Genomic DNA, 22,936 nt, shown 5'->3' with positions numbered 1-22,936 from the left:
AGGTCCGTGTCTTGCTCGCACTGTGCCCATCACAACCTGGCAGGAGGCAGTCCTCACTGCCCTGACTTGTGGGCCCCGGGCGGATGAAGCAGCCGCCATCTTGTAGGAGCTGGTCAGAGAGCCGGAGGAAGAGGAGTTGCATGTCAAAGCAAGGGACTTCAACGGGGGAGGGAAGTGTAACCCTACCCGGTAACTATTTGTTTATTTTTTAGATTTTATTTATTTATTTATTTATTTATTTATTTATTTATTTATTTATTTCTGTGAGAGAGAGAGCGAGTGACCATGAGCAGGGCTGAAGGGCAGAGGGAGAAGCAGGTTCCCCGCCGAGCAGGGAGCCCATCGCGGGGCTCGATCCCAGGACTCCGGGATCATGACCTGAGCCAAAGGCAGATGATTAACGACTGAGCCGCCCAGGTGCCCTAAAGATTTTATTTTTATTTAATCTCTACACCCAATGTGGGGCTTGAACTCACAACCCCGAGATCAGGAGTTGCATGCGCTGCCAACTGAGCCAGCCAGGTGCCCCATTAGTCCAAACTATTTAATGAGCCACCCACTTCCATCCTTCCATCACTGTGCTGTTCTGTAAGGAAGCAGGAGAGTCTGTGAGACTGTCCCATGGTCAGTTAACTCATATCCCATATGCTGATCCTCTCTATGTATAAAACCATTGCCCTTTTTTGTTTCCTGTAGCCTCCCAAGTTTCCAGAAAGCAGCAGCCTGTTTGGGAAACTCACGTTTTGAGAAATGAATAGAACTTGGCAGCAGGGGTTCAGGGGAGGGTGGTGGCAAGTAGCGATGGGGTCAGTGTAAGTGCAGAGGCTCAGAGTCCTGGCCAGATTCCATAGCACCTGATGCCAGCAAAGCTGGCTTTGATTTTGCTCATGTTTGTATTTTTTTTCCAGTCTCCATGTGGCAAGTGTCCGCAGCAGAAATGCTTGCAGAATGGCCTGACTCCACCAAGCTCACTGTTGAGAGCGCTCTGGGTCATAACTCTAAGTTGGCCTCTGCTGCATTGTTAAGGAATGTTTGAGGGAATAGGCCTCAGCTCTGTTAGGGATCTTACTTGGTGTTGAGACACCAATTTGTGGAAAGCTATGTCATTTATTCTGAAATCTCTTATCTTTCAGGCCCACGATGAATGATGATTCCCAGCAACTGGGTGTCTAAGAAAAGAATGAAATCATGGGTCCAGCGTAGATGACGGGAAAGGATTTTCTTGAGGTTTCTGTTCTTGATCTAGGCTGTGTCCGTTGGGATGGAAGCCAAATTCTGTCTACTCATTCTGGGAGTTGACGTTCACAGTTATACTGTGGGCTGGATGACCTCCGCGCCCCGGCTTTGCTGGGTGATTCTGCGTAGAGTGGACGTGTTTGCCAGCGTCTAACTGACCATCTCACTCAGAGATAACCCCGACGCTCTCTCTGTTCAAAGAGGTTTATTATAAAGATGCACAGGATAAGGGGTGGCACCCCTGGGTGCCCGAGGAGACTGTGTCGCTCAGCAGTGGGCTGCCTTGACCGAGCACTCGTGTGCTGGGGGTTACTGGGACTCCATGTGTTTCACGTTCCAACTCCTAAGGGACAGGGGCTCTAAGCACTTGTCCCGGTCACCTGCCGCCGGAAGCCCCGGGGGAGCTGCAGGCGGTCACTCTGGCTTCATCGCTCATTTGGTGTGCTCACTGCGCTTGAAATCTCTTGTTCTATCCCATCTGTCCTGCCAGATTATAAACTCTGTGACTCTGGGAAGATAGTTAACCTCGTGGGCCTCATTTGTAAGTCGGCGGTAACAGTGACCTCTGCCACCTCGTGTTGTCCTAAGAATTGAGTGAGATAATAGAGAAGATTAAATCAGGTGATCATTACTGAGTAGTTACTCAGTGCTTGGTCTAGACACTTTGAATATGAACTCAGTCCTCACAGCAATACTTTGAGGTGGGGACTGTCCCTGTGAGGAAACCAAGGCACAGAGAGGCTGGCTGGCTCCGGAGACCACCTCTAAGCCCTGTGTTACTGTATCTGAGTGGAAAGCATTAGCTGGATGCTGGGCCCCCAGTAAAGGGCTTATTCAGTGTTAGTGATGGTCCTTCTGTGTCCTGCTGGGGCCACCACGCAGCGCAGGGCTTGACACCGGACCTCTGGAGAAGGACGCAGGAGGCCGGCATCCTGGAGTCTTCCCAGCGCCCCTCCCCCGCCCGGTCCCTGGTGGCCCTTCCACGGGTCCCGTCGGTGATAGCAGGTTGTCCTGCCGACTGGCCGCAGATGGGAGCATCTGGGTTTGCTGAGGTGGTGCAGGCAGGCAGGCAGGCCGTCCCAGGCCAGGGTGGGTGTTACTACTACTGGGTGTCATCTTTGATCCTCCAGTTTGGCACGTGGAATTTCTCGGTTATGGGGCTTTGAAAGATCAAAGAGTGGCAGGTGGCTCTTACTTTCCTTTATAAAATAAAAACCCAGTAAGTAAAGTGTCTGTCAGAAACTAGCTTCTGCAGCTTGAAAGAGGGCCTTGGCGGTTACCTAGAAACACAAGATAATGGTAAAGGTACAGCAGATGTATACAGTGTGAGGCCAGCAAGCAAAGGATCAGTGTAGGCAGAACTGCACATAGAGAAAAGCAGAAAGGGAATATTCCAGAATGGTAACAGTGGTGTAGGTGATTTGGTTTTCTCTCTCTCTCTCTCTTTTTTCTTTTTGCATATCCCGAAGTTTCCACGGTGAGCAGATAAATTGCTTTTATACTTGGGGAAAGTTATTAAAACATAAAAAGGAACATCTGTGGAGATGAACAGCTTTATAAAGTGCTTTTTATCTTAGCATCTCGGTTACAAAGAATGCACATTGACTTTCAGGGTCCCTGGGGATAGTAGAGAAGGAAGAAAGCAGCGGCACTGGGCAAAATCCCTCTTTAGAAAGTGAAACGGAGTGTGGGGGAAGGGCCTCCCCAAGACTCCGGGACTGAAAGGCAGCAGGTCTGCACAGGAGGCCCGGTTGCTCTGTCCCCAGGTGGGATTCCTTTCTCAGTGAATCCTTTCCCCGACGTGCCCCTGTGACCTCCGCACAGGCATTCTGACCTTGGGTCAGCCACAGAGCCCTGCTAAGCCCCCCGGGCCTCCCCGGCCTCCCCCAGACTTCTGCCTAAGGCAGACCTCCCTCCATTCTGGGGTTCCAAGTTCACCTCAGGTGGAAGTCTTTGCTCTGTTTCCCCCATTCTTCAGGTATTTCGTTTTCCTTGCATCTGGTGCCGCTAGGTTTCTGTTGATGATGTCGTCTCTCTTGTCTGTGAGCCCCTTGATGGCAGGGGGACAGTGGCCTTTATGCCTGAGGAGTGTAAACGAGCCAGTGAAGGACCCTGAGGTCTCTGCTCTCAGGCAGGCCTGCTCACCTTCACCGTGCTCTTCAGCTGGGAGGGTGCCCCGGCTGAGCACTGCCTTGCAGTAGCGCTCTCTAAGAGTGGCTTCATAGTACTCCTCACCTACTTCCCCTCCAGCTTCTCCTGGTGGCTGGCCAGCGAAGGACAGTGCGGGGGCAGCCGGAGAATACAGGGACCTGCAGTGGCCATGTGCTTGTTCTAAATAAATTCCTGATCTTAGAGGAAAAGCTCTCAGTTTTGCACCATGGAATGTGACGTTCACTGCGGGTTTTTGACATATGGCCTTTATTATGTTGACATACGTTCCCTCTAAACCCGCTTTGTTGAGAGAATTTGTTTTTCTTTTTTTGAGAGAGAGAGAGGGAGAGAACAGGGGTGGTGGAGGGGCAGAGGGAGAGGGAGGGAGAGAATCCTATGCAGGCTCCACGCTGTGTGTGGAGCCAGATGCGGGGCTCCGTCTAACGACCCTGAGATCATGACCTGAGCTGAAATCAAGAGTTGGACCCTTAACCGATTGAGCCACCCAAAAACCCTTGTTTTTCTTTCCTTTTTTTTCTTTAAGATTTTATTTATTTATTTGAGAGAGACATTAAAAAAAAAACAAATAAAACAGTCATACTTTTGCCTAGCACCAGAAAGTGCTTTGACCTTAGAACACCTTAAGTCCATTTATTCTCCTCCACCTTTTGTGTTATTACTGTTACACATGCTAATTCTGTGTGTGTGTGTGTGTGTGTGTGTGTGTGTGTGTGTGTGTGTGTATTATTTATTTATTTGACAGAGAGACAGCGAGAGATGGAACACAAGCAGGGGGAGTGGGAGAGGGAGAAGCAGGCTTCCCGCGGAGCAGGGAGCCCAACGTGGGGCTCGATCCCAGGACCCTGGGATCATGACCTGAGCCGAAGGCAGACACTTAATGACTGAGCCACCCAGGTGCCCCTAATTCTGTATATATTTTAGACTCCCCAAGATATTAATTAGTGTTGTTTTGTTCGGTCAAATCACATTTCTATTTACTCACGTTAACCTTTCTGTTGCTCTCATTTTTTGTCTTAGGATCATTTTTCTTCTACCTGAAAAACTCATTTCTATACACATACCCACATATATGTGACCTATATATAGCACTTCAGTCAAGATAAAGGGTATTTCTATCTCCCCAGAAATTTCTCTTATATCTCTATGCAGTCAGTTTCTCCTGTCTTCCCACCCCCCACCACCCCAGGAAACCACTGCTCTGATTTCAGGGTCAGAATTCTAAATTATATGATTGGAATCATATATTATATACTCTTTTCAGTCTGGTTTCTCTTATGCAGCATAATAGCTGTGATGTTCATGTTGTATTTCATTCATATTTCTTATTGAATTGTGCTCTACGGTATGAACGTACCCCAATTTGTTGATCAGTTCACCTACAGTTGGCCTCTGTAGGAGTCACAAGCTACTGTATCACAGCCAGAAGTAGAAGAAACTTGTTTAAAAAAAAATCAAGGCGCCTGCGTGGCGCAGTTGGTTAAGTGACTGCCTTCAACTCAGGTCATGATCCTGGAGTCCTGGGATCGAGTCCCGCATTGGGCTCCTGGCTCAACGGGGAGCCTGCTTCTCCCTCTGACCCTCTTCCCTCTCATGCTGTTTCTCTCTCTCTCTCTCTCTCAAATAAATAAGTAAATAAAATCTTAAAAAAATAAAAATAAAAAATAAACACAAAATTGTCAGAACCTCTGAATCTTTTCAGAAGGCAGATTTCTAGAACAGGAAATATTTGCAGAAGGCAGATTTCTAGAATGAGAAGTTACTAAATCGAACTTTTCACAGGCTCTTGATACATACTGTTAAATGGGTTCCCAGATGGTCTTTACCAGGATACATTCCTACCCACAGTGTCCGAAAGTCCCTATCTCACTGTACTATCAGTAGCATTTTTGACAAAAATGCTTTGACAAAAAATTGTTCTTTTAATCTTTTCCGCATGCAAAGCTTGGATTTGTTATCTGATAGTTGAAAGGAATCATATGCCGACTATAGACCAGTAGGTGCCATACTTCTTTCCTTTCTGAGTTCACAGAACTGTCTGTGATCTCACCTCTTTAACTACCTGCCTCAGTGACTTTCTGAGAAATGAATCTGAAAAGCCAATTCAGAGTCCTTCCTGGCATCAGTCTTTTAGATGGCGGTGGGGACGGGGCAGGAGCTGTGATGTCTTCCTACCCCGGCTTCTAGTTGTTGCTCTGGATCTACACCATCCAACACAGTAGTCGCGGGCTGCAGGTGGTTGTAGAGCACCTGAAGTGGGGCTGGTCCAATTCGAGAGCTGCTGTAAGTATAAAATGCACACTGGATGTCAGAGCCTTAGTATGAAAAAAATGAATGTAAGACATTTCATTTAATTCTGTATTGATTACATACTGAAATAAGATATTTAATATACTGGGTTAAGGCATTATGAAAATTAATTTCATTTCTCTTTTATTACTGTGGCTACTAGAAAATCTTAGATTACACACATGGCTTGAATTTTGTTTCTATTCAGCAGTCTGTTCTATAGTCTTACAGAGTTTCTCTCTCCTGTCTCTACTTTTTTCCTCCGAATGCCTGCCCTCTTGTTTTCTTCAGAGAAGCTTCCCTGAGCCTTTTTTTGGAAGCTCTGCAGACTTTATATTTAGTTCAGAAGATCATATTGCAAGATGGGACCTAGGCACAGATCTCCATAAGGAGCCTGAGGTGGTGGATTGAACCTGGGATTCGGTTACCTGGGGACTAAACCTCTCTGAGGGCAGATCAGAAAACCCGGAAGAAGAGGAGGGGTTGGGGGTGCCATGTAACCCCTCAGCTCCCAAGGGGCTCCCTGCCCACCAATAGGCTCTACCCCCACTTGCCTTTGTCTGAAAGATGGCTTTAGGTGGTAGACCAGCCCTCCCCTGACCTTTTCTGCTTCATTTCTCTGCTTCATCTTCCTCTTTTATTCTGTGATGGGTCTTGTTTTCTGGCCATCTCCACTGGCTTAATGGGGTTTGTTTGGTTGTTTCGTGGCCTTTCCTCACCAGGATTTCCACCTGCAGTCCTCTCTGCTCTACGCCACTGCCGCAGGGGAGCTCCAGCCACTGGAGCAGGTCCAGCTCACTAAACCTGACTCTGGCCCAACCTTGCTCTTCCTGTCTGCCTGGACGTGACAACTTGACCGTCTTCACTAGCCAGACCCACCTTTTACCAGGTGAAGACCGTAATGGATCCCCTGTGAGAGCCAGGAGATCCCCAGTTCGGTTTGGTATTTTGGTTACCAGATGCCCATGAAGTGCATTTCTCTACAGTGCCCCAGGATATAGATTTGGTCTACCCTTGGATTCTGTTTACCAGGCCAGGTTCAGCCTTCTGTTTCCTCTTTTTTTTTTTTTTTTTTAAAGAATTTATTTGAGAAAGAGAGAATGAGAGACAGAGAGCACGAGAGGGCACAGAGTCACAGGGAGAAGCAGACTCCCTGCTGAGCAGGGAGCCCAATGCGGGACTCGATCCCGGGACTCCAGGATCATGACCTGAGCCGAAGGCAGTCGCTTAACCAACTGAGCCACCCAGGCGCCCCTTCTGTTTCCTCTTCTACCATCCACACCTTAAGTTCCCACTGAATTGAGCTCATTCTGCAAACCTGATTAAATCTCCACCAACCGGGGCTTTGGAAATTACAGAACAGCCTCCTTGCTCGCTGGCTGACATGTGATTTGTTGCTTTGCTTAGGTGGCCGTATATCAGGGCATGGAAGTTTCTGCCTTGGATGGCAAGAGGAGATGTCTGCGGGGTTACCATGGGCAGGCTGAGGGGCAAAATCACTGATTTTGTGTGAAATCACAGGCTCAGAAGAGACAAGAGCTGTGAGTAAAATGGGACGGACGTGGACTAGGTCTGAACAGATGAAACGTAACACCCATTCCCAGCCTTCTTCCGGCACGGCAGCTACGCCTGCCCAGCGCTGACTCATGAAGTAGGCAGGCAGCTCTCTTTCCAGTTCTCGCAGATGAAGGATCAGCGCAAAGAAATTCTCGCTTTTGTGCTATTATGTCTTTAACACCCTCAAATGCTCCTGCGAGCAAACAGGCCTCAGACCTCGGATCTTCCCATGCAGGACTGTTGAGGTGGAATACAATAGCATAATTTTATTTCCAGCAAATTTATTTTTGTGTTACTTTCTATTTATTGAAATGATAGTTTTCATTTATAATGGTGATATAATATTTCCTTTAAAATTAATCTGAGTTTTAAAATAGTCAATTTATGGGGATTAAGGAGTGCACTTGCTGTGATGAGCACAGGGGAATCACTAGAGTGTCCATCTGAGGTTAATATAACACTGTGTGTTAACTATACTAGAACTAAAACAAATGAAAAACTAAATAAATAAAACAGTCCATCTAAAGCACAAAGTTAAGCAAATAAAGTACAGCTAGGACTCAGTTATAACCAAAAATAGATATATATAAGTGAATATGTTGCCCGAATGACATTTAGAAAACATTGTCCTGAAGGAAGAAGGTACAGAGAAGACTTCAATGTCCTAGAGTTCTGGATTTAAAACTATCCCGTCATCAATTTCATTTGTTCGTTCACCATTCATTACAATAGTATTTTCAAAGAAACCTGTCTTTTTTTTTTTTTTTGATTTTGCAGATTCCGGGAAGAAATTGAAAACTGAAGATTTCAGAAGAGGAAGTTGTTTTAAAGTATTTTGATTTACTTCAAAGAATAATGCCAGAAACTTAAAAAAGTATCATTAACCCCTAATTTAATTTAATATTACCCACCGGTATCCCTTCAGGGAACCAGTTTTCTAAGCCGTGGATCCGAAAATTGGTCATACAGTTGACCACAGTGGAAAAGGCTGAATTAACATCTAAGGGGCAAGTATACATCTAGTACAGTAGTAACTAACCGTCATTTCCATCACTGAAAGTTCTTTTCAGTAAGGGTGTCCCGCCCTCCCGCTGCTTAGAAAGTTAAATTGTGCTATCTCTTGCTCAGTCACTCAGGTTATAAAAGGAAAGTTGTTGTGTGGGGTTCCATTGAGAAATCTCGGTAAGGCTTGCAAAGTTTAGGAAATTGATAGATAAAAGAAGGAAAAATGGATGTGTGTAAAGACCAGGAGACTCATCTGTGACTTGGGGGCGGAAATCCAGAACCGCTGGACTTGACTGTTAACAGATGTGGGCTTATAAGAGCTACAGTAATGACACTGACAGGGTTTAGAAGTCTATCATTTTGGGGGCGGCGGGGCTCAACGAAAAAGTTTAAGCACTATCTCTCTGGAATGTGAGTTTTCCTACCTTGATGAGGCACTAAGTGGCCTGTTCAAGGCCTTCTACTTCCAAGACAGTGACCCAATTTATATATACAAGGATGAGTGGAGAAGTGGAAGGGTCTTTTGGGACAAGAAAGGGAATCAGTGCAATTTGGGGGTAGGGCAGATGAACCCAAATGAGTTTTTAATACACAAATAAAACGGCTTGGGTCCCCGTTTCTACCCAGATAGGAAGTTCAGCAGGTACATGAGATTTTCAAGGATTTCCAGGGAGATGGCTTTTCCTGGTCATCTGCCACTTGGAAGTCCAAGTCCCCTTCCCTCCTGCCCTCCCTCTGCCCCGCTAAGGGGTGTCGTGTGTCACTCCACACATGGCCATTATTCCTCCTTCGTTCCCCACGGTGCTTGGTATATGGCAGACTTTGCTGGAGGTGTGAGGATCGCTGGAGCAGTGGTGCAGCAGGGCTACAGAACAACCCGAAACGGGCAAGAGTGATGGCAACATCCCTGTTCCCAGGTTCTTGGGCTCTGGCTGCCAGAGGAGACTTCATGCTGGCTGTCTCCCTCCTTGGGCCATTTTGGGCTCAGACCTTCTCTCCCACCAACCCTCAACACCCCCCACAACCAATCATGGTTCCTTTGCTCCCAATTCTGGATGCTCCCACTTCCTTTTTATGGAACATAATATACCTTTTATCTCTATCGCAGGCTGGGATTGAGGCACGCTTTTATTATTATTATTATTTAAAAGATAAGAAGTTTTGCTATACAAAAGGTTGTCTACCTCTGGTCACCCTCCCTAGGCATGTGACCCACAAGCAGAAACAATTCAATTATGATTTTTTCTTTAATATATCTCAGATCACCATCTTTTTTTTTCATTTATTTTTTCATTAATTTTTTTGAGAGGGGGAGGGGCAGAGGGAGAGGGAGAGAGAGAATCTCAAGCAGACTCTATCGCAAGCGCAGAGCCCGAAATGGGGCTCAATCTCACGACTGTGGGATCATGACCTGAGCCAAAGTGAAGAGTCCCATGCTTAACTGACTGAGCCATGCCGGCGCCCCTCATATCACCATCTTAAGCATGACTCCTCCTGCTGAAGTACAGAAATTCCAGGACCAAAGAGAAGGGGAGGGATATTTCCCATAGCTTTTGCTTCATTGGTGATTTCGTTTGTCTCTTCAGGGGCGGCACAGAGAGAGAGGCAGGCGCCCTGGATCCTGATTGCCCTCCTGCCAGGAAGACACATGTAGCCAAAGATGAATTTGGGCAAAGTAGTCGCTTGCTCCTTTAGCCATGGAAAAGCAGGGACAGAGTGAGATGGGGATAATCCCATCAGAGTCTCACTCCCATATTAAATTGTTGAAAATCAACCGGGAACTTCTGGTCACTCACATCCGCAACACTCAGTGTCTGGTGGACAACTTGCTGAAGAACGAATACTTCTCTTCTGAAGATGCGGAGATCGTGTGTGCCTGCCCCACGCAGCCCGACAAGGTGCCAGTGACAGGGGCTGGCGTTGACGGGCTGTGTGTCTCGGTCGCTGAAAGGGGCCTCTCCCAGTGACCTGAGTGAGGACCTCTGGGCGTTTGGCACATTGGTGGGATTTCCCGTTGGCGTCATTTATAGGACAGAAACACTTGGGTTATCAGCTTATGACACAATTACGTATTTTACTTCTGTGTTTGTGGGGAGAGCAGACTCTGCTTACCTCACTGCCCTCCTTGCTACGTGTATTGCTTTCCAAGCCAGTTGTTTTCAATCCACTTTTGACGGGGGGGTGTGGGGGGAAGGAAATGACCATCGAACACTAGCAGTGATGTTCATTCAGTGCCTTTAACCTCCAGACAGCTGCTCACCACTGGGTGAGACTCTAGAGAATGGCCTTTCTCCACTTTAGGAGCAAATGCATCCCAGGCTGGGGCCACAGTAAAGACTTTTCCACCCTCCACTGTGGGAAGTCCTAACGGCCCTTAATTTCCTTTCAGCTTTGTGTCCTCTCCTGAAAAATAGAATTGGCAAGACCCAAACCTCTTTGGTTGGAAGCGTGACAGAACTTGTTTATAATGGGATTGTGCCAGGCTCCGGGGAAACCAGAGGATTTCTGGGGGTGGGGGGGAGATAGTAGCTGACTTGTGTGGTTCCCCCCGCCCTGCATTTTTAATAATACAAAAAGCCTTTTTTAGGGTATAACTTAGATGGGGCCCTGTGAGCCCCTTGCTGTGTGGCCCAGCACCCGCCTCATGCCGCCTGTGCCGTAACTTTGTCCCAGCAACACTCGTTCCTGGCCAACAGCAGCGTGAGCTTCAGACGGACAGGAGACACAGGGAGGATTCCAGGGGTGGGCACAGCTCTCGTTTTTGAGTCTGACCTTTTCACTTTGAGGTTCATGGAAGCCTCCCGGCTTCTTAGAGCTGTGTGGTTTAATTTCTTACTACGGGGTCGGGGGCGGGGTCCCCTTCACAGATACTAGGTCTTCAACAGGTAGCATCTCACACTGCCGGGTGGACGGTCAAGCTCCAGGCTGTCGTAGGAGCTTGGAGCCCTGCATGTGAGTTTTTCTGGTAGGACTCCCCAGGCACTAGCTCACCACCCGTCATGCTTATGCCGCCACCAGGTCCGCAAAATTCTGGACCTGGTACAGAGCAAGGGCGAGGAGGTGTCCGAGTTCTTCCTCTACGTGCTCCAGCGACTCGCAGATGCTTATGTGGATCTCAGGCCTTGGCTGTCGGAGACTGGCTTCTCCCCCTCCGAGCTCGTTCAGAGCAAAGTTGTCGTCAACACCGACCCAGGTATGAGTCCGCCCCGGGGAGGACTGCAGACGCCCAGCAAAGCCCTGGGGTTTGGAAATGCTATGGCATGTGGGCTCAGCAGGGCATGAATGTGTGGCCCACTGTGGCCCTCCACCTCAGGCAGTAGGCCCAGTGCTATGTTCACCGTCATCCAAGGGCCGCCCCCAGGGCTGAACTGACCACATATAGCTAGTCTGACTTATAAAGAGGCCTGTGAAAGTGTGGGAAGGGCCTCTCTTCTGACTTCCTGCTTGCTTCCCATTCAGACACATATAGACATTTTAATGGTTGCACAAATTCAAGGTTGCATTTTTTTCCTTTTAAAAATCATTCCAGATTTTCTCCTAGGCAAACTATTCTGCTATCTCCCCTAGTGGCCAGTCCTGATTTCCCAAGCACAGTGGGACTGCATTAGCTAATCAATTCGTTTAACGAGTATTGATGGTGTCCCTACTATGTGCCAAGGCATGGTGCTGGATGCCAGGGGTACGATGGGGAGCAGACCGGATATGGTTCCGGCTCTCAGGGAGCTCGGAGGCCAGTGCGGGAGGCCCAATAGCAAATGGTCGCAGGAATGTGTGATGGCACGTGGTGACCAGGACGAAAGGAGTCCAGGCTGCTATGAGCGCACGTAACTGGGGCCATGATCTGGTCTGGGCGCCGGGGAGCCTTCTTTCCATGTCTGAGTGCTCTCTAGTTTGAGATACTTGCTGGCAGTATACCAGCAAAGGTCCCCAACTCTGATGTTTAAAGAATCCAGTGTGACCTTGAACACAGAAACAGAGGACAGTGTCCCAGACAATCAGGGGTGTTTGGGGGAAACCAGGCCAACGAGCAGGGTCAGGGCCCAGCTCTGCTGTGGCCGCTGTTGGCTTCTTACTTTTCCTGCCCCTTCCCAGTTCAGTCTGCTTCCTTCTCCGGGAGCAAAGGAAAATGTTCCTGCCCGTGATCATTCTTTCAAAAAGACGTCTCCGCTGGTTCCTTTAGCCAACTACTTCAGTAGCTTTTAAAGTATAAGTCACTCTACAAAGCCAGATGTGAAAGATTCCATCTTGTGTGATTCTATTTATATGAAATGTCCAGAAAAGGCAAATTAATAGAGACAGAAAGATTGGCAGTTGCTTAGGGCCAGGGACAGAGATTGGCTAGAAGTGGGCTTATGATGGAGAGGTTTTAGAACTGGATTATAGTGATGTTTGCATAACTTCGTAAATTTACTAAAAGTTATTGAATAGTCCACAATGCCTATTGTAAAATATGTGAATTTGTGGTATATAAATTATGCCTACTGAAAAGATGTAAGAAGTAAAATTCACAAATTTTAAGCAGACAACCAAGTTGGACTGAGTTGATGGGGAAGAGGTTATAGATGAATTTGGAAATGGGCATGTGTGTCTCATTTTTGTTAACTGAATTATAATTAAAATCCCGAAAGTATTTTAAAGGAATTTATGGAACAGCCTTTGTCTGGGGAAGGACCACCTCCCTCTCGGTGTAAGCCCCGCCTCTAGCTCAGGTTTGCTGAGCTCCAGGCCCATGTGAGCATGTTACCCTGTCTGCTCCCCTGGGGGCAGGTGCTAAGTCAGTGACCCCCAGGTGTGGGCTGGGGGCCTGGGGCTGGTGTGCTCTGTGCTGTTGAACAAGGTTTTTATCTTCGTTTACTCTCTTTTTATGCTTTGGCACAGCTCGTTTGTAATCCAGATTAATGTCGAATGGTGTATCTTCTTGCTCAAAGTTTTGGCATTTAGTTTTGAGACTTCCCGTTGTTTTCAGAGCCATGTGATAAGCAAAAGAAAGTTTAGGGCAATTTCTTCCCCAACAATACAAGTTTCCAGCTCCTGGGCAGCTCAGTCCCGGGAGCCCGTGGCCCTTGATCTTGGGGGTGGTGAGTTGGAGCTCCACGCTGGGTGTAGAGATGCCTTAAATAAATACATACACTTCTTTAAAAAGCGTTTCCCTGGGACCTGGCTGTCCTCCGTCCCCCACCCTCTAGTGAGCAGGTACACGGAGAAGCTGCGACAGCAGCTGGGCCATGACTCCAAGTTCGTGCTGTGCTACGCGCAGAAGGAGGAGCTGCTGCTGGAGGAGATGTACACCGACACCATCGTGGAGCTGGTGGGCTTCAGGAACGAGAGCCTGGGCCCACTGGGCAGCCTGGCCTGCCTCCTGGACCACTGCACCGGCGTCCTCAGCGAGCAGGGCGAGACCATCTTCATCTGCGGGGACGCGGGCGTGGGCAAGTCCATGCTGCTGCAGCGGCTGCAGAGCCTGTGGGCCGCGGGGCTGCTGGACGCCGAGTTCAAGTTCTTCTTCCACTTCCGCTGCCGAGTGTTCAGCTGCTTCAAGGAGGGCGACACGCTGTGCCTGCGGGACCTGCTCTTCAAGCATTACTGCTACCCAGAGCAGGACCCCGACGAGGTGTTCGCCTTCCTGCTGCGCTTCCCCCAGACGGCCCTCTTCACCTTCGACGGCCTGGACGAGCTGCACTCGGACTTCGACCTGAGCAGTGCGCCAGACACCTGCTCCCCCTGGGAGCCCGCCCACCCACTGCTCCTGCTGGCCAACCTGCTCAGCGGGAAGCTGCTCAAGGGGGCCTGCAAGCTGCTCACGGCCCGCACAGGCATCGAGATCCCGCGTCAGCTCCTCCGCAAGAAGGTGCTTCTGCGGGGCTTCGCCCCCAGCCACCTGCGCGCCTACACGCAGAAGGTGTTCCCCGACCGCGTGGTGCGGGAGCGCCTGCTGGCCCAGCTGGAGGCCAACCCCAACCTCTGCAGCCTGTGTGCCGTGCCCCTCTTCTGCTGGATCATCTTCCGCTGTTTCCAGCACTTCAGCAGTGTTTGGGAGGGCTCTGCGCAGCTGCCCGACTGCACGGTGACCCTGACTGATGTCTTCCTGCTTGTGACCGAGGTCCACCTGAACAGGACTCAGCCCACCAGCCTGGTGCAGCGGAACACGCGCAGCCAGACCGAGACGTTCCGCGCCGGCCACGGCGCCCTGCGCTCGTTGGGGCAGGTGGCCCACTGGGGCATGGAGAAGAACCTCTTTGTCTTTGGCCCGGAGGAGGTGCAGGCGGCTGAGATGCAGGAGGCGGAGCTGCAGCTGGGCTTCCTGCGGGCTGTGCCGGAGCAGGGCCTGGGCGGCGACCAGCAGTCCTATGAGTTCTTCCACCTCACCCTCCAGGCCTTCTTTACCGCCTTCTTTCTCGTCATGGACGACAAGGTGGGCACTCAGCAGCTGCTCAGGTTCTTCCAGGAGTGGGCACCTCCTGGGGGGGCAGGAGGCCAGTCCTGCTACCCCTCCTTTCTCCCCTTCCAGTGCCTGAAGGGCAGTGGCCTGGCAGGGGAGGACCCCTTCAAGAACAAGGATCACTTTCAGTTCACTAACCTCTTCCTGTGCGGGCTGTTGTCCAAGGCCAAGCAGAAACTCCTGCAGCACCTGGTGCCCGCCGCAGCCCTGCGGAGAAAGCGCAAGGCCCTGTGGGCACACCTGTTGGCCAGCCTGCAGACCCACCTGAAGAACCTGCCCCGAGTGCAGTCGGGGGGCTTCAACCAGGTACAGGCCATGCCCACCTTCCTCTGGATGCTGCGCTGCATCTACGAGACCCAGAGCGAGAAGGTGGGGCGGCTGGCGGCCAAGGGCATCTGCGCTAACTACCTCAAGCTGACCTACTGCAATGCGTGCTCGGCCGACTGCAGCGCCCTCTCCTTCGTCCTGCACCACTTCCGCAAGCGGCTTGCCCTTGACCTAGACAACAACAATCTCAACGACTACGGCGTGCAGGAGCTGCAGCCCTGCTTCAGCCGCCTCACCGTCATCAGGTAAGGATGCTGGGCACAGGGAGCAGCCAGTGGGGCCAGGGCGGGCCAGGCTCAGGAGACACCAGGACGTGCCTCGAGGCGTAGGAGCTCCTGACTTACCCTGGCACTCATGACCACTGGTCCTGGAACACCCGGACCTGTTCTGTTTCAGGATGGTAGAGGGCAAGGAGCACAGCTTCTGTGGCAGGAGGCCCCGGCTGGGTGTCCTTGAATGAGTTGCTTAACCTCTCTGATTTCTCGTCTGGCTAAGGGAGTTGCTGGTATCCTAGCAGTTACAGTAGTAACAGCCCGCATTTATTGAGAACGGGTGAAGTGCATTTCAGATTTTACGTGAGTGAATCTTCCACCCTATATATGGTAGGCACTCTTGTCTTCATTTGGCAAATGAGGAAGTGGAGGCACAGAGATGTTCTCGAGGGCACACGGCAGGGCCACGATGGAACCAGAATCATAAAGAACCAACCTTTTGAGATTCGTGGGAGGCTCAGAGATGGCCCGTGAACGGTTTCTGGCACGTGGGAGCTTTTGTGATTGCAGAAAAAGCAGACTCTGTGTGCTTTTCGGCCTCAATTACTTTCCGTGATCAAAGCCAGCAGCCTTGAGCTGCCAGGGATCCTAGTACAGAGTGCTGACTCTTGAGGGGTTTCCTGTTTGATGGTTTAGAGGAAAGAGAGGCCAGTCTGCTTTCTTCTGTTAGCATTTCCTCTATAAAATACACCTTGTAAATCTCTGTGAGGGTTTCAGTTCTCATAACTTGGCTCATGCATTTCTGAGGAGCAGAGGGGATTTGGAATGGATCCTGGGTGCCTGTAACACCAGTGCCACAGTGTACATTATGTGGGGGATGGTGGGGTGCAGGGAGCCCAAGGCTGCCCTGGACTGCTCTCTGTGCTCTCAGCCTGGGGTGCACTCACACTCCAGGCCCCCAGTGCTCATCTCACGAGATGGGGCACACCAAGGTGGTGCTCCTGCCCCAGGCGGCTGTCCTTGGGTGACATTTTCCTCCACACCAGTAAAGGAGAGAGCAGGAGGAAATGGGCAACTCCAGAGAAGCATTTTGAGCTTCTTGAGACCATCAGTTAGGGTTAATTTTGACTGAGAGTTAGTGAAAGCTTAGATAGGTTACAAGCTTGTCTCCCATGGAAAAGTCCAGAGGAGGGCAGTTCAGGGCTGCTATGGTGCCTCCATGACCCTCAGGAGCCCAGGCTCTCTTCTGCTTTGCAGTGGCCCTGCTACCCTCACTACCTGATTTCCACCTCTTGGCCCAAGATGGCTGCTCATTTCCAGCCATTCAGTTGACATTCCAGCCACCAGGAAGAAGAAAGGGCAGAGAAGGACAAACCTCATTCTTTTAAGAAGACTTCTCAGCTATTGCTAATGAGACTTCTGCTTAGATTTCCCAGGGCAGAACTTAATCCCATGTGCCCAGTTAAAGAAATGGAGGATTCTCCTTCTAAGGAAGCACAGATACTGGATGTGACTAGTAGCCTCTACCACCCTGAGGCGGCCATGCAGTGTGTGTACGCCCTGTGCCCCAGCACCAAAGTGGGCACCATGGGAGGAGGGGTCCTGAGTATCGGACCTGATCATTTTGATGTGGCCTGAAAATCTAACTTTTACTTGTTCAGCCTTTCATTTATTTTTTTTTAAAGATTTATTTATTTATTTATTTGAAAGAGAGAGAAAGAGAGAGAGAGCACATGAGATGGGGGAGGGTCAGAGGGAGAAGCAGACTCCCTGCTGAGCAGGGAGCCCGACGCGGGACTCGATCCCAGGACTCCAGGATCATGACCTGAGCTGAAGGCAGTCGCTTAGCCAACTGAGCCACCCAGGCGCCCCAGCCTTTCATTTATTACAGAGGTCAGCTTGTGGGCCCAGGTTGGCCCAGGGCTTGTGTTTGTAAATAAAGTTTTATTGGAACACAGCCACACCCATTTGTTTACATATCAGCTGCTTCACACTACAGAGTCAAGTAGTTGCAATAGAGACCACACAGCCCTCAGACCCTAAAATATTTGCTCTCTGGCCTTTTAGAGAGAAGTTTGCTGACGCTTGGATTATTATCTCACCCACCCCTGATAGATCATTCTCATCCATCCCAGAGCCTTACTGTGTCCTTCAGCCTCACCTAAATAATGGGGTGGAGGGTTGAAAAAATCAGGGTAGTTTGTTATACAGATTACTTGGTAGTAAAAGCATTTCACATTTTAGCCACATCAAGATATCCTGTTAGTATGGGGATTGTGCAGAACAATTCCAGTGCGTGGCTGGTCCTTGTGCAGGAGACCACCATCATCCTGAAGGCTCTCTTTTCCTGCCCCCTCTGTGGATGGGGAGGCTGTCGGCATAGTGGCTGAGACCGTTCTCTATTTTCTGCCTTTTGCAGGACACACACTATCTCTGGCCCCACTTGCAAGACGGGGGAGCGTTCCCTCGTCCAGCTTTTCATCACTAGAAGCAGCTCCGCGCGGTTCCAAATCCCACAGCCCCTGCTATGCAATGAGAACCACAGAGAGGGCCTGGCTGACACGAGGCCACCCACAAATGACAGATGTCAGAGCTGGCTGGCCTCCCGTGTCCTTTATGTGTCCCTCTAGCCCTCCTGTTGGGTCGGGGCTGTGCCGTGCCTGCTGACCGGCGGGTTCTGGGTGGGTCTGTCGGCCCCACGACAACTGGGCTTTTTAGGAGCTATTTGGCTGACTGCTCTGGCCACCCTCTCAGGGGGTGTTTCTAGTGGGGGGGGGGGAAGAGGGGGAGAAACTTCAGGACCTACAGGCTCCTGGGTCCTTGTGGCATTGATGCTGCTTCATAGTGAGCAGCTGCCATGATTTGTAACTTTCTTTGCTGTTTCGTTTCAGACTCAGTGTAAACCAGATCACAGACAGCGGGGTAAAGGTGCTATATGAAGAGCTGACCAAATACAAAATTCTGACCTTCTTAGGGTATGTATTCCTGAACAGTGCCAGGCCAGGGATATAGCAATAAAACAGAGGAGTGGGGAACTGCCATTCGTGTGGGTCGCTGGACGGTTGGGATGATGGCCGAGGCACCAGGAAGGTCCCGAACGGGGAGCCGGGAGTCCTGGGTCCTGCTCTTGGCTCGACCAGCAGCCCACTCTTTGAGCAAGTCAGGAAATGTGGCAGAGCTGCAGCCTTTTCACTTGTGTATTGGGATCTTAACATAGGCAAGTGTTTGACGGGTGGTGGTTGGGGGCTGCTGAGGGAATAGCTGGGGATTTTTTTTTTTTTTTTTAAGATTTATTTATTTGAGGGAGACTGAGCTGAGTGGAGGGAGGGGCAGAGGGAGAGAGAGAATCTTAAGCAGACTCCCCACTGAGAGTGGAGCCCGACATAGGGCTCGAGCCCAGGACCCTGAGATCATGACCCGAGCCGAAATCAAGAGTCGGATGCTTAACCAGCGAGCCACCCAGGCACCCCTGGGGCTATGTTTCATAAATGCTAGATACTGTTTACGCATTAGATTCACCACTGTGGGCCCATGATCTCTCATCCAGAGCCCTGAGGGCCAGACACCAATCAGAATTCAGTGTACGTGCTGTATTGTGATGATAATGACCAGTGAGGTCAAGGGCATTCACCTTGGTTTCAAATACTTTAATATTTCTGCAGCAAAATGTATGAATAGTCAAAGCAATTAGGATAAAGACCACGAATGGCGCCACATCAGGGGCCAGAATGGTTGTGAAAAGCTTTGGGTTTTCAGAGCCTCTGGGAGTTGGAGTGTGAGCGCTGGTGGCCTCTGCTGACTGAGCTGCAGCCTGTCGGCAGCCCCTGGGCCCCCCCTCCCTCCGCGGTGGAGCGAGGCCCTGGAAGCACACGATCGCAGGCTGCCGTTCGGCTCGGGAGCTGTGTGTGACTGAGGGACACTTGAAACCCGTCTAGTTACCACCTTCAGCTTCTCTCTGCCTTCTTGCTGAATTGGTGTCGGGGGTAAAATGACTAACAGGGAGCAGTGAGGAGGTTCCAACACTCAAACATTTTCCCCTCAAGATGCTGCTTGTAACCTCAATCGAACAATACCCATCACGTGCCGCCGGTTGCGCACGCAGCCTTGGGGTGATCACACGCAATTGTCCTGATGCCCCTGTGGGGGAGCCGTGATTGCTGCTCCTTATTACAGATGCTGAGCAGAGGCCGGGCCCGTGGCAGAGCTGGCTCTGAACCCGGCCTGCGAGACCCCGGAGCTCCAGACTGCTCTCCGTGTGTCCTTCCTCTCTCCTTTCAGCCCAGACTTTAGAAATCGGCAGCCAGCACATACCCATTTTAAAAATGGTCATTAAGATGACACTGGGACACAGGAATAAAAAGCACAGAGTAAGGAATATAGTTAATGATATTGTTTTGTTTTTCAATAGAAATATTTTAATTTAAATTCAATTAATTAACATATATATATAATATAATGTATTATTGGTTTCAGAGGTAGAGGTCAGTGATTCATCAGCCTTATGTAGTACCCAGTGCTCATTACCTCACATGCTTTAATGCCCATCACCCAGCCACCCCATCCCCCCACCCCTCTCCCCTCCAGCAGCCCTCAGTTTGTTTCCTGTGATTAAGAGTCTCTTATGGTTCGTCTCCCTCTCTGATTCTGTCTTGTTTTATTTTTTCCCTCCCTTCCCCTATGCTCCTCTGTTTAGTTTCTTAAATTCCACATACTAGTGAGGTCATATGATACTTGTCTTTCTCTGCCTGACTTATTTCGCTCAGCATAATACCCTCTAGTTCCATCCACGTTGTTGCAAACGGCAAGATTTCATTTTGTGATGGCTGCATAATATTCCATTGTGTATATATACCACATCTTCTTTATCCATTCATCTGTCGATGGACATCTGGGCTCTTTCCACAGTTTGATTATTGTGGACATTGCTGCTATAAATATTGGGGTGCAGGTGCCCCTTCGAATCACTACATTTGTATCTTCGGGGTAAATACCCAGTAGTGCAATTGCTGGGTCTTAGGATAGCTCTATTTTCCACTTTTTTGAGGAACCTCCATAGTGTTTTCCAGAGTGGCTGCACCAGCTTGCATTCCCACCAACAGTGTAGGAGGGTTCCCCTGGTCAGTGATATTGTAAGAGCATCCTATGGTGACAGATGATAGCTACACTTGTAGTGAACATAGCATAACTTACAAACTTGTGGATTCACTATGTTGTACACCTGAAACTAATGTAACACTGTGTCAACTATACTTAAAAAAAAAAAAAAAAGCTGAGGTTGGGATCCTAAAGTCTCATGCTGTGCTTTCTCTCGAAGCCTATACAACAACCAGATCACTGACGTTGGAGCCAGGTACATCGCCAGAATCCTGGACGAGTGCAAAGGCCTCACACACCTGAAGTAAGTGGGGGGTAGGCGTGGCAGGTTATTCAGTAGCCTCTGTGGTCACCCCTTCATTATGCAAACAGTATAAATGTCACCATAAAGAGCACTCGCCCTAAAGCCTTCTGCTTGCCCAGAGCCATACTGGTCAAGTGAGACCTGTGTGTGGAAGGTAAGCTGTCTGCACAGAGGAATCATGGCCTAAGGGGGAGGCTTGAGTTTCCGCAGGGCCAGGGGAGGGTCTGGCTTCTGGTTCATGGACAGGGCCTTTCTGCTGGGTCCTCACATGGTGGAAAAGGAGGCAAGGGAGCTCGGTGGTGGGGGGGAAGGGGCTCTTATAAATCACTGATCTCATTCACGACAGCTCCACCCTCACGATCTAATCACCTCCAAGGGCCCTGCCTCCTAATACCATCACCTGAGGGGTTAGAGTTTCAGCATATGGATTTTGGGGGGACACAAACATTCAGACATGACACCCATCTGGTTGCCAGGAAGAGCTGGATCGTTGGGCCTGTCCCAGACATGCTCTGCCAGAGATGACCAAGCTCCGGGCTCGGAGGAGCCCTTGGTGCTGCCCAGGTGACAGAACGCACACCTTGGTCACTTGCAGCTGAGGCGGGAACCTCCTGGGTCTGCTGAGGGAAATGAGGGACACACCGAAGGCCATTTAAAGAACCTCCGGGAAAGCTTGGGTCCCTAAGTTTCGTCAGAGACATCGACCAGTGTCCTGGAGAGGATTCTGACGGCTCTCTCTAGGGCGGTGGGGCCTTCCTTGCGAGGAAGCCAGGGGCATGGGCGCCGCAGGTCCCAGGAGAGCGGGTGACGAGGAGCTGACAGTGGGGTCCCCCCACTGCTGGGGGCTGACCTGTGCACGGCTCTCTTTACAGACTGGGGCAGAACAAAATAACGAGTGAAGGAGGAAAGTGCCTCGCCCTGGCTGTGAAGAACAGCAAATCGATCTTTGAGATTGGGTGAGTGGAGGCGAGCGCGCGTGTGCACGCACGTGCAAGTGTGAGTGTGTGAGATACACGCTGCTCGGCGTTCGAGCGTGCCACTGCTGTTCTCTGATGTAAATATACCCAAGCCCCAGGCCGGACTGCAGCTTCCCTTGTGCACACTTACTTCATTCATGCAAAAGTCCGTTATTCTCACCGCCAGCGAACAGAGGGAGCCGTTCTAGCCTATGGGGTAACTTTCCACAGGCAGACGGTCTTCATCTTAGCAATGTTCTATACTCCCTGGAGGCTTTTTTTTTTTCTTTTTTTTTTAAAGATTTTATTTCAAGGGTGCCTGGGTGGCTCAGTTGGTTAAGCAACTGCCTTCGGCTCAGGTCATGATCCTGGAGTCCCGGGATCGAGTCCCACATCGGGCTCCCTGCTCAGCGGGGAGTCTGCTTCTCCCTCTGACCCTCTTCCCTCTCGTGCTCTCTGTCTCTCATTCTCTCTCTCTCAAATAAATAAATAAAATCTTTTAAAAAAAATAAAAATAAAAGATTTTATTTATGGGTGCCTGGGTGGCTCAGTTGGTTAAGCGACTGCCTTCAGCTCAGGTCATGATCCTGGAGTCCCGGGATCGAGTCCCACATCAGGCTCCCTGCTCGGCGAGGAGCCTGCTTCTCCCTCTAACCCTCCCCCATCTCATGTACTCACTCTCTCTCTCATTCTCACTCTCTCAAAATAAATAAATAAATCTTTAAAAAAAAATTTTATTTATTTATTTGACAGAGAGCACAAGCAGGGGGAGGGGCAGGCAGAGGCAGAGGGAGAAGCAGGCTCCCCGTGGAGCAGGGAGCCCGATGCGGGGCTCAATCCCAGAACCCCGGGATCATGACCTGAGCTGAAGGCAGACGCTTAACCAACTGAGCCACCCAGGCGCTGAGGCCATTTCTTTTTAATTCGGTTTTTTTTCCATTTTTTTTTAATTGTGGTAAAATACATATAAAAAGTTACCATCTTAACCATCTGTAGGGATACAGTTCAGGGGCATTATGCATCCTCATTGTTGTGCAACCATCACCACTGTCCATCTCCATAATTCTTTTCATCTTGCAAAAATCTCTCTCCCCATTCCCAGATAACTCCCGTCCTCCCTCCCTCGAGCCCCCACCCACCACCCTCCGACTTCCTGTCCCTGTGACTTTGCCTTCGATAGGTACCTCACAGAAGCGGCACCATACACTATTTGTGTCTTTGTGCCTGGCTTACTTCACTTGGCCCAGGGTTCTCAAGGCTCATCCACGCTGTAGCTTGTGTTGGAATTTCCTTCCTTTTTAAGGCTGAGTAACAAACAGTCCACTGTATGTATGCACCACATTTTGTC

General features: G+C 49.9%; 1 protein-coding gene across 5 annotated transcripts in view; it reads left to right on the top strand.

The window, feature by feature from the left end:
* NOD1 (nucleotide binding oligomerization domain containing 1) overlaps positions 1-22,936 on the top strand; it is a 63,266-nt gene that overhangs the window by 12,108 nt on the left and 28,222 nt on the right. For 3 of the 5 annotated variants that reach the window (XM_088018301.1, XM_088018298.1, XM_088018300.1), the window contains exons 2-8: positions 8,029-8,258; positions 9,843-10,154; positions 11,275-11,449; positions 13,443-15,267; positions 18,126-18,209; positions 20,549-20,632; positions 21,505-21,588. In XM_088018301.1, the coding sequence (XP_087874427.1) occupies positions 9,954-10,154; positions 11,275-11,449; positions 13,443-15,267; positions 18,126-18,209; positions 20,549-20,632; positions 21,505-21,588 (2,453 nt within the window). In that variant the 5' untranslated portion in view covers positions 8,029-8,258; positions 9,843-9,953. Of the gene's footprint in view, positions 1-7,146; positions 7,236-8,028; positions 8,259-9,842; positions 10,155-11,274; positions 11,450-13,442; positions 15,268-18,125; positions 18,210-20,548; positions 20,633-21,504; positions 21,589-22,936 lie in introns of those variants that run through there. The other 2 variants (XM_088018299.1, XM_028119357.2) reach the window with 2 other exon arrangements.

This window comes from Eumetopias jubatus, unplaced genomic scaffold, assembly GCF_037043125.1.
Source record: "Eumetopias jubatus isolate StellerSeaLion01/CBP00866 unplaced genomic scaffold, mEumJub1_p1.0 scaffold_14, whole genome shotgun sequence".
Taxonomy (NCBI): Eukaryota; Metazoa; Chordata; class Mammalia; order Carnivora; family Otariidae; genus Eumetopias; species Eumetopias jubatus.
This window is presented reverse-complemented; position numbering and strand designations above follow the sequence as displayed.